Raw genomic sequence first — 11,724 nt, forward strand, 5'->3', positions numbered from 1 at the left:
GTGTTTAAACAAATGTAAAAAACCAAAGGTTTGGCTTTAAAAACGGTCTTATTGGACTCACTGAAAATTCCAATATGCAAGTTCCATTAAAATTCAGCTCTCACTATACGGCTGACTTGTTCTCTCCTGCACTTCTTTAAAAAGATAATTGGTTGAAATGCAGGTCACAGAAAGGTTTGAAGAAACCCATTTAATTGGTTAGGCAGTGAGCTGTTGTCGGGGTTCAGTGGAGGTCGGCAGTGTTGCTTTGACAGGTGTCAGGTGTGGCCTGTCAAACATCAGTTTGATTATGAACAGCAGGTCTTTTGTGAGCTTCATATATCAGATGGACACAGATGCATACATGAACAGACAAACAGACGCAGACACACGCACACACACGGACCCACAGACGTGTGCACCAGTTCTCATATTGGCAGCAAGTGCCTTGTAGACCGGATGACAAATTCCTCACCTTGTGATGTACAGAATGCCTGTCCATTTTATTTGTGCAAAGCTGTCACAGTAAGCTGAAAGATATAGAACCATAATGCACTGGCACTGTGGTGCCTCCCTTTTGCTTGTGGTCTATAAGTGGGTTATAATTACATGTGTGCAGTCCATGAAGTGTCCTGTACCGGCATGACGTCCTACACTCAGGGCCATCTTTAGGCTGCAACAGGACAAAAAAAAATCAGCACCACCCTTGTCGTCCCGACCTTTTGCACCTGCATTTTTCAGTCTAAAGTAAAAAAACAACAAGCCAACAACTCTTGATTTCAGTTCTATTTGGAAGTTCGGAACTGCAGAACACTAAACGAACAGTACAGTAAAATGTAAATTTCTCACAGACAGACAGACACAATCAGTAAATAATTACTATTATTGTTAATAAATAATTATGCATTCCATTCATTTCGCCTCTAGGCCATGGCCTAGTTGGCCTAGGCCAAAATGTGGGGCTGCGTACAATGTATCCTACACCCTAATGCATCTTTTTGTCTCACCCGGATAGGTAAACGGGCGGGACTTTTCTAAGGCAGGCCATGAGGCGGCTGTCGAGGCGATGCGGAAGGACCCCGTGGTTGTCCAGGTGTTGCGGCGGGGTCCCGCAACTAGCGGCAATGAACAGGATGGGGCCACGGTGGACGTGTGCACTCAGACGGACATCACCTTTGAGCACATCGCGGCTCTGGCAAAACTGAGGCCTGTCACCCCACCTGTTCCGGACATCTGCCCATTCCTGCTCTCAGACAGGTACGTGCTGTCATAGTGCGTTCTCATGGCAGTCACATGTTTGCGTACAATCGTACGTACCTGCGCTACGATGCTAGGATGAAGTGGTAGCATGGCTTATGGATGCTGTGCACTGGCGGATTGTACAACCTTGTTTGCTGTAGAGAAAGGAGTTATTTGTACATGTAGGCTCATGTGTTATTTGCTGCTTTTTTCTGGACGATATAAGACGTTATAAGATCCACTTACTCAATATGCATTTACGTTAATAAAACATTTTGATTAGTAATCTTCATACTTACTGGAAGGTACCCTTAGAAATGTCTACATCTTGTATGAGCTCACGCACGATGGCTTTTGTCTTTCGTGTTTACAACAGCGACGAAAATCAGGTTTCAGATCAGGTTTCAGCAACTTCTGACTGCTGATTGTTGCACCTCCAGCTACTCCCATGTAACCAAAGTTCATCCAAGTGCCTTCCTTCATCTCTGCTGCTTTGGGCTTCTGGAATCATGTCTTCATCTTACTGCACGTCAGCGGGCCATCCTTCAAGGCGTCACGTGTTCAAGGCATCACGTGTTCTGTGAATAACATGGCCTTGTATTTAAGACATGACCATGATGCGTGGAGAATTTCTTCATTATCAAATAACTGCCAAAATCTTTTTTTTTTCATGCAGAGCTTCCACTCCTACCCCCACCCCCACCCCCGCTAATGTCATAAACCTTCACCAAGCTTCGCATGTAATTACCGTTCCTGCTAGCACCATCCATTGGCTTAATGAGGAGTTTACAGGGTGATTAAAAACAAAATGGAGTGGCAAAGTAGGACGAACAGAGGCGTGCTCATCCTGTTTATGGCCCATAACAGTGGCCGGCCAGCAACAATTTGTCTTCCAAAATTACTGCGTTATTTCTAATTGCTCTTTGCCATAACCTGCGAAAAAGGCACGGAAGCAGCCTTTATGACAGTAGCATTGCTCTTTTAACTATAATATTCCGACCTGCAAACTAGATGCTCTTTAACCTGGATAAGAACCATATAAGGCATAAAGGACAGAGCCAGATCAGAATGGTCAGAATCAAAGCTGAGGGGTTGAGTATATGTTTGTGTTTGCTTAGTTTTTTCAAATCTAACACTTGTGTTGCTCCAGCTGCCCCTCTATCCAGACGATGGAACACGAGTACTTTGAGTGTCCGGAGTATCTGTCCACCCCTCGGGCGGAGGTCGAACGGACAGATGATTTTGAGTATGAGGTGCGTGCCATGTCAACCATTCTGTTGGAAAACTGAGGTGACAAACGCATTGAATGAATCTTACGTGTTGACAAAATATGTGCGGGATCCAAGAAAATCAATCCTTCCTTTCTGGAAGTCTTCCTCTCTAGAAATCTTCCTCTCTAGTATTCTCTGGGTATTCCACTCCATCACTCTGTGCTGTTTCACACATGAATGAGCTTTCCCCATGCATGATGGGCCTTCTGTCCATCTGTCATGGATATGTCCCCTCACTGGGCCGCCGAGAAGCTAATGACCCCCCGTGAATGCATTTCTGATGGAGGCTTATATCATAGTCATAACAGTGGTTTGATAAAGTACGGTTCAAATTTACCAATATACAGAAAGTACGCTGTGTAGAGAAAGCGCCATTATGAGACCTTTGTCCAACGGCTCTGTGCCGCATAAGCAGAAACAACAGAGGCTCCAAGAGATTATGAGTTATTGCCAAGTCTAAGGGATAGATCAATACTCAAACATGTTAAGGCTGGAAAGATAAATATCCTTCCCAGAGTTTATTGGCGTTACTCTAGCTCTATATAAAATAGAGAACAATAGCACTCATAATTTTGCCACATATGTAAAGTTGAGATTATCTCATCTCTGAAACAGTGTGTGGAGCTATATTCTTAGAGCCATCTTAGGATGGTTTTAGCACCACAATCTTTAAAAAGGGAGAGGGAGTTCATTCAAATGCACACATGTATTTGAGTATGATTCTGCTTGGTCGTGGTTCCTGACTCTGGCCATGTATGGCTAGGCACCTCTGTCAGATTGATAAATAGCCTCTTTCTGGTCCGGCGAACACAGCTCAGGGTTGTTAGCACTGCCAAGCCGTCGGTTGCAGCTAAACGGTGTCCTCTGTCAAATGAACGCCACTACCTTTCCCGGCTAGGACCACAGCTCTGACGTGCCCTTCATGCATATACCTGATTAATTCAGTTCTCAGACTACTATTATGCTACACAAATTTTATCTCTTTTTTGATTCTTAGATCACCACAGGATTTTGATTTTGAGATTAAAGTTTCACATTAACCGCAACATAACTTACCAAACATCCCTAGGCTAATATGTTATAACATATAATTAAACACTAGTCTGGTCAGAGAGGCTCTCTAAATGAAGCTTGTCAGTGCGGGTTTAGAATGGTTTAAGATCACTTGTCAGTTGTGATGCCGTGCACATTAACGATCATAAAAGTGCTCATTAAGCGATTTGTGATGTACAGTGCCCTTCCGCACTTTACTGGCTGCTGCAGCTTTTTGAAGCTTTAATGGGTTCAAAGTCATGCCACACTTGGGGGAAGTGGAGGGGTCCACGTCCTGTCACCCTGTTTATTAAAATAATTTATAGTATTTATAATAGTGATATATAGCCTGTGTTCTCATTTTGAACATTAAAGACATTTTGGGGGATGGATGGATTAAATGTGTAATATTTTGTACCAGGAGGTGGAGTTGTGTCGTCTGAACAGTCAGGAGAAGTTGGGCCTTACGCTCTGCTACAGGACTGATGACGAAGAGGACACAGATATCTATGTCAGTCAGGTAAGAACATCTGGCCGTACGCTGAAATAACTGAGATGGGTATCTTGCATTATATTTTAATGGTAATGTTTATAATAGTTTACACAACACTCAGCAGCACAGAGTTGGATGCGAGGTCTAACGCAACCTTTCAGATGAATTCAAGGTATCGAATGAATGCACCAGCAGAGGCAGTTTCCCCGGTAACGCAATTAAAAGATAAGCTGGAGTTCTTTTTGATACACATTCATTGTTTTTGAGCCGCGCCCCCTCCCCAACTCCAAATCTCTGCAACAGTGCTTTTGTGAAGTCACAACACCAGTCAAATTATCTGCCGAGACAAAGCCATGTGAGCAGAGATTTCACATTCCCAACTCTACCCTTCCTGTGTTTTAGCGGAGGATTTTAATTAGTTAGGAGCGAAACTCCTCTCGTCTTCTGCAGAGGATAATAGATTACTTGTTCCCAATGCTGTTTCTGACACATTACTACGAAGCACAGAAGCAAAGAATGCATTCTAGTGGAAGAACTTCTCTCTTGTCGAGCAGATTCAGCCTGCTGTAGCAGCACATTTCTGTTTGAGATATGTAAATACAGCACATCTAACATCAGAATGGTTTTAGAAGCACCTAAAATGTTTTTTTACCACCTTTCTCATGTCGCCAGCAGAAGGGAGCTCGTAAACAACACGCCAACCTACATAGAAATTCTATTTATACACCTCTGAGGGGGAGAAGAGGGAATATGCAAATTCAGCTCATTAAATATGCATGTATAAATTTGATGTTTGTGTGTCACCGCTCTGTGGTTTTCTGCTCTTCTACGTTCCCCCCCACTTTTCTGCTGCACGTGCCGTAACCCCCACCCCTTCCGAATTAAATTGTTAGAACAAAGCCAGAGATCATTCCTGGGTTGGTGAAATATAGAAGAATAAGACAGAAAAATAATCGGATACAGAGCTTTTGGGGTCGAAATGAAATGTGACAGCTCCTACACTTCAGGCACTGTCAACATTACTCTTGACTTTATTTTTTTTGATTGACATAATCAGTTGTCAGAGCTTCTTTTTAACATCGTATGAAGCAACAACTGATTATGTTCATAAAAGGTGTTATTTCACAACTTGACATGACGATGAATAAATGAAAGACATATTTGAACAGAATACTGTGGCACATAATGATGAAAATAAATAAATATATATGATCTGGAAATAAAGATCTGTCAAACTCACTCAGCATCAGAGTATCACGTGGAGAATTGTAATCTCAGTTGGCATACTGGAGAAGATTAAAACCTGAGTACGGTCACCTGAACACACATCTGCTCTCCCATGTCTGTCCTAGGTTGGCCCTCTCAGCATAGCTGCCCGAGATGGACGCATCAGAGAGGGAGATCGAATTTTGCAGGTAGAGTTCCTACCACAATGTTGCTGACGGAAATATTTGCATGCACTGGCACACACACACACACACACACACACACACACACACACACACACACACACACACACACACACAGAGTAACATACACCACACACATATTCCCCCACTCAGACTGATGCATCCAATCCTTCATACACACACACTTGTGCGCACACACATGTCCCCACTCACATCGATGCACACAATTCTTCACACACACACACACACACACACACACACACACACACACACACACACACACACACACACACACACACACACACACACACACACACACAGTATATGTGTATAAAGGTTCCAGAAAGGAGTTTCCATCATCCATTGGTTCTATGTTTGAGATATCCTGGGGCTCAGGCAGCAGTGCCTGGATCGCATACATGGAACTAATTTTTGCATTCCTTTGCCTCAACATTTAGAGCATGTAGCAGGCTCGTATGTATCAATATTTTGGGAAAGCAAAGGGGTATATGGTGTGGAGTAATTAAAGGGGTATACAGTGTGGAGTAATTAAAGGGGTATACGGTGTGGAGTAATTAAAGGGTTATATGGTGTGGAGTTATTAAAGAGGTATACGGTGTAGAGTAGTTAAAGTGTTATATGGTGTGGAGTAATTAAAGGGGTATATGGTGTGGAGTAATTAAAGGGGATATACGGTGTGGAGTAATTATAGGGGTATACGGTGTGGAGTAATTAAAGGGGTATACGGTGTGGAGTAATTAAAGGTGAGGAGAGACACAAATCCAAGCACTCAGAGTGTATTTCACATTTCTGTCTCTATCTCTGTCTCTCTCTTTCTGTCTCACTCCTTCTCCCTGCCTCTATTATCTCTTTGTGACAGTCCCATTACGTTATACTGGGAGAGATGAATGCCACCTGTCAGAGCACGGTTAATTGTGTGCCTGACCGTGTGCTGCTAGGACTCGTATATGAATGCGTGAGACTCCCAGGGGTAGGGCCACGCCCCCTGTAATCCGTTCGCCTTGCGTATTCTTAATAGACTAGGGGTTCTTATCTCAGGATGGGAGCTGTATCCATGTGTGCATGCGTGTTTGTGTGTGCCCCAATTTATTTACTTTGAAACAGGGATACCTTTGTTCCCCTCTTGTCGATGATGCGGTGTGGTTTGGATAGTAATGGTGGTTTGTCATTATTATTTTTCTGTGTGTGTGTGTGTTTTTCCTCAGATAAATGGCTGTGATGTGCAGGACAGGGAGAAGGCCGTGGCGCTTCTCTCAAATGAAGACACCAGGAAGATCGTACTGCTGGTTACCAGGCCGGGAGCACAGGTAGGCCAGCACATTCCCTGTTCTCCACAGCCTTCGTGGTGGGTGTCCTGCGATGAGGAGAGCTCACCCATTCACCTAATGACACACACTGTACATACTACACACAGACAGAATGCCACTAGAAATGTGAAGGTGGTCAGTCCACACCTCTAAATGAACCAGAGCCTCCACTCTCCTTGTAGCACTTACTTCAGTCGCCAGCTTTACTATAATACGAGTCCATTTCGACACGTCCACTGAACAAAAATCGCCAACCCCATCTTTTCATAATCTGCCAGTTTTTAATTTGATTTTTTAATAGTCTGCTCTGTGTTCTTTGGCCTTTCCCTCAGTAGTGCTTGAAATCTACCGTCTGGGGATGGGCAGAGTTGGGGAAAGAAACCTGCAGCTAGTTCAAAGGGATCGATGAAAACCGAGAGACTTGAGCCATAGTCTTTAGGCTTCCTTTCTTTTCCAACTTTCATTTATTTAAGTCCTGGTGGGTTTTTTATTAGCACTCTTTGCCTGGGGTTGTGTAGCTTCACAGCCAGATTTCAGAACCTGTTCCACTTTTGCACTAACAGAGGAAGGCCATGAAAGGGTAAAAAGAATGAACTTACAACCAGTCATCATGTAGATTTATTTGAACTGAAGATAAAGTAAATTTTAACTACTGGCAAAGTAGCACTCGCTTGCTACCAGTGGTATTTCTATTTTACATTTACTCAGAATTATGTTTGAGTTATGCTGGAGGAACATACAGTGCATTGCTATATAGCACATGCAAAGTCTAAATCAGCATCATTGTCTCTTCTTTCAGATGGATGATGGCTGGTTGGATGAAGAACAGCATGACTATCTGGAGGAGCTAAAGATGGAGATCCTGGAAGAGCAGAGAAAAGAGGAGATCTTTCAGATGGCCGATTGTCATCAGCAAGTGAGTGAGACCTAACATGCAAGCCCAGCTTGAGATGTATTTCCCCCTTTTCAAAGCAGCCTCTCAACCAGATGATGTGACTGTGTGTGTTTCTTTGCAGTCCAAGATGCCGGAGGAGGATGGAGCAGTCACAGATACAGCCACCTGCTCCTCCACCCTGCAGGATAAAGACAGCGGGGTTGGGCGAGGGGGCGAGGAGAGCTCAGAGCCGCACGCCCAAATAAGGACTCAAAAACATGCACGGCAAAGGTGGGAGGTGGAGCCTCATCTCATTCCCACGGAACCCTCGGGCCTGGCCCCGCATCAGGCGGTGGGCCAGGAGGGCGGGCGGAACCAGGCGGGCATGGAGCGAGACCGTTTTCGGCAACTGCTGGAGCTGAAGTGCCAGATCCGGAACGGCGGAGAGTGTGGCCTGGTGTACCGGCGCAGCAGCACCATCGCGTGCAGCGTGACGGAGCAGGCGGGCGGCGGCGTGGGCGTGGAGCGAGAGCTGCGCATGTTGAATGAGGAGCTGCGCAGCATTGAGCGCGAGTGCCAGAGCCTCATGCAAGCGCACCGCCTACGCAGGGGTGGGCGGGGTCGACCAGGCCACGAAGGGCGTGTGGGCGGGGCCAAGCTGGCTGACATCACCGAGCAGCCCGAGAGGGTAGCGGCGGGTGAGAAGTTGAAGGACAAGGACACCTCGAGCGCATACAACACGGCAGAGAGCTCCCGCTCCACACCGCTGGGCACGGAGGGCTCGCCCGATCACTCATTGCAGCGGCGAGCCGGCCTCGCCAACCAGAGGAGTCTGCGAGGAGTCCACACCCTGGGCACCTCACGCAGTAGCCCCCTAACTGCACACGACTCCCCCAGCCACAGCCAGACCTTACCCGCCCACGATAAGGTCACCCCAGGCCCGCAGACACCCATCACTAGCCCCGGCTCGCAGGGGCCATGCCAGGCCCTGTCCAGTAGCCTAGAGCAGAGCCCCAGCAACCCGTCTGAGTCTGACCCTGCCCTCCCTGCTGACGATGAGCGCTGCGAGCGGGCGCGGAGGCGGAGCCGGCCCACCGCCCCGCCCCGCCACCCGACCCCGGCCGCCATCCCCGCCCTCGCCACCCGCCACTACCAGAGCTACCTGCAGCTCCTGCAGCAGCAACAGCAGCAGCGCTCCTCCTCCCCGGAGCACTCACCAAGCCAGCTGAGCCTTCTGGGCCTACGCGGCCGCCCCTCGCCCCCGTCCCTGGCCCCGCCCTCCTCCTCCGCGGCCGCCGCCCGCCTAGAGTGGAAGGTGAAGGTGCGCGCGGCCGCCCGCCGGCCCGCTCGCGACCGCATACTGCGCGAGCGCGCCCTGCGCATCCGCGAGGAGCGCAGCGGCGGCATGACGACGGACGACGACGCGGCCAGCGAGCTGAAGATGGGCCGCTACTGGAGCAAGGAGGAGCGCAAGCAGCAGCTGGCCCGGGCCCGAGAGCAGCGGCGCCGGCGCGAGTTCATGCAGCGCTGCCGTCTGGAGTGGCTGCGGCAGGCGGCCGGCGCCGAGGTCAGCGTGCTGGAGCTCAGCCACAGGAAAATGCTGAAGAAACGCAGCCGCAAGATCCTGGACAACTGGATGACCATCCAGGAGCTGGTGAGTCACGGGGCCAGAGCGCCTGACGGCACCAAAGTGCACAACGCCTTCCTGTCCGTCACCACCGTGTAGGGGCCCCCGGGGGCCCGCCGATGCTCACCCTGAGCTCATCTCTTTGCACTGACCTCCTGTGGCATGACTTTTTTTTATTGTGCAAATGGAGCTATTTTTCACATTTTGTAAATTCGGAGCGACACCTCGCGGAGACGTTTCGCTCAAGATGGATGTTGTTTTGAGTGAAACAAAACAGTGATTGAATGTTTAAGCTTTTATATATTAACTGGAGGTATTTGACCACTGGAGACCTCTTCATCTTTTTCTACATTTGCTGAAGACTGATGGGGCTCAAATGCGGCTTCAAAAACAACAGTTTACTGTTTCACATTCTGATGTCACTGCCCTTTACAATAGTTTTATTATTAATAATTTTAAATGTCGTCTTAAATGTTCAGAGTACTTGAATTTTTCAGTATGCATTTATGCAGCTATTTTACTGTTTTTGTCAACTCTCAAATGTACTGTAAATATTCATTTTCCTTCATATTAACTTCTGAGGTAAATGTTTTATTTGAACTTAAAAGGTTTACAATACAATGGTCAAAAGCTGTTTAATGCAGTATTAATGGCACCATTGACATGCAGTATTCATGGTCCTTTCTCATTGTTCGGTATACAGTATATTTTGTAAAATTTCCACTCACTATATATCATTTCACCTCTGATGCCAAATAAGGTAATGAGCTGTATTGGAGTCTGATGGTATGGGATGTCTCTGAAGGTTTGTAGCAGGTCTGAACATCCTCAGTGTTGTGCCTAAGAATATGGTGCTTTTTCACTCTCTGCAGTGACCTGTTTTCCTGCTCCACGTTGTGTGGTGAACAACTGTACATTTCTGCTCACTTCTTGATCCTCTACACTTCAACAATGCATCACCAGTTTAGCTGACCATCTTGTAGCCTGGTCAACGTGTTCTAGGTGTGCTACTCTGACAAAAAAAGAAGAATAAATTATTGGTATAAAACTCAATGCAGTTTTGCATGCCATTTTTTACTGACTGACTGTGGTGAACCATATCATCCAGACTGACTGCTTGAATGAACTGAGATGAAATGTCCAGGTGTCTCGCATGAACCAAGCTCCATCCTGAAACGCAGATGACATCAGCGGCTGCCTGTATCCCTGCTGAAAATACCATCCGCGTCACTGCCGTCAAACCGCACGTCACGCCCAACAAATCCAATCGAGCGCAGACGTCTTGTATCATGAAAGGGGCTCCCCGAATGAAGAGCTCCTGCTCTCTCGCTCTCATTATTTTGGGCAGGCCCGGATGAAAGAGCGAATGCTGGGATCTCATTAATTCTCAAAGGGGAAAAAATCACCGCCTTAGTCTGAGGAGTGTCTGCTGCCCTCAATATTAAAGCGCTGTGAGCTTATGAGTTCAGGTGCGTTACAAGCACTTGAAGTGTGTAATATGCCTGTGTTTGTCAAGGGTGATCGTGTCAATGGCCTGGGTCAACATGGTCGTTGCTAGATGACAGAAAATTTTTAGGCCTTGAATGTATGTGTGAGGAATAAGAAGAAGTTCCCTAATGATCCAACTCTCTCTACCTTCTATGTATCGATTTTTGACCACTGGCAGTCTTCAAAGACTTTTTGTCTGTGTTGAGATAGTCCTATTCAGTGTAGTGATTATGAACTTTTTACTCCAAGATCAAAGAACCAGTTGCTATGTGCATTTTGATTCTTTTCTCCCATTCAATTATTCTGAGATTTTCAGCTGTATTAACATACCACACAGTTTCAGCTGAACCGAAGGTAAAGCAATTAGTAACATCAGTATTTAGTTGGCAACTCTCACTTTTTCAAAGTGATGCAAAGGTGCATCTCCCGTGATCACTTTAATCTTCATTGTTCATTACCTTGAGCATTTTTAGCTTGCTTTTGTTGTGCAGATGAAATTTGTGTTAACGTACCATATTAATTAAGCAACCGAAGTAAATACCAAGTGGGCAGTTCAGCACAGCAGTAACTAACACACACATTGATGTTGATAAGGCTGGACACAACAGGTGCATGTTCTTTAAGCGTCTTGCTGCTTGGCTCAGAACCCCTTTGTGGTAACAATCTTGGATGTTTACACTGTGGGTGTGGATCTGCGTAATTCCCTCGCTCTGTCTTTCAGCTAATTATTGAGCACAAGTTGAAACAGGTGTGTCCGCACAGGAAAGTACTGCAGAGTGCCAACCTGCAGTTTGTCTTCATATCCAACTTAATTCATTATTCAAAAAGCTGTATACAGACCCTTTGTAAAGCATTTTTATATAAAAAACGGCAAAAATTAAAAGTGCTACACAACCACAGCAGCCTCATCACTTGTGGTTTATTAAGAACATGCGAAGCTCACACTAATATGCCTGTGTCACTATTGTGCTTACAAACTCACTG

At 46.3% G+C, this 11,724-nt stretch overlaps 1 protein-coding gene across 2 annotated transcripts in view; it reads left to right on the forward strand.

The window, feature by feature from the left end:
- Nucleotides 1–11,494, forward strand: part of pdzrn4 (PDZ domain containing ring finger 4) — a 46,706-nt gene extending 35,212 nt beyond the window's left edge. For both annotated transcript variants that reach the window (XM_077006728.1, XM_077006727.1), the window contains exons 2-8: nt 995–1,236; nt 2,369–2,471; nt 3,943–4,041; nt 5,367–5,429; nt 6,650–6,751; nt 7,551–7,667; nt 7,768–11,494. In XM_077006728.1, coding sequence (XP_076862843.1) covers nt 1,046–1,236; nt 2,369–2,471; nt 3,943–4,041; nt 5,367–5,429; nt 6,650–6,751; nt 7,551–7,667; nt 7,768–9,351 — 2,259 coding nt within the window. In that variant the 5' untranslated portion in view covers nt 995–1,045 and the 3' untranslated portion in view covers nt 9,352–11,494. The remainder of the gene's footprint in view (nt 1–994; nt 1,237–2,368; nt 2,472–3,942; nt 4,042–5,366; nt 5,430–6,649; nt 6,752–7,550; nt 7,668–7,767) is intronic.
- The last annotated feature ends 230 nt before the right edge of the window (nt 11,495–11,724 follow it).

Source organism: Brachyhypopomus gauderio, chromosome 5, assembly GCF_052324685.1.
Source record: "Brachyhypopomus gauderio isolate BG-103 chromosome 5, BGAUD_0.2, whole genome shotgun sequence".
NCBI lineage: Eukaryota > Metazoa > Chordata > Actinopteri > Gymnotiformes > Hypopomidae > Brachyhypopomus > Brachyhypopomus gauderio.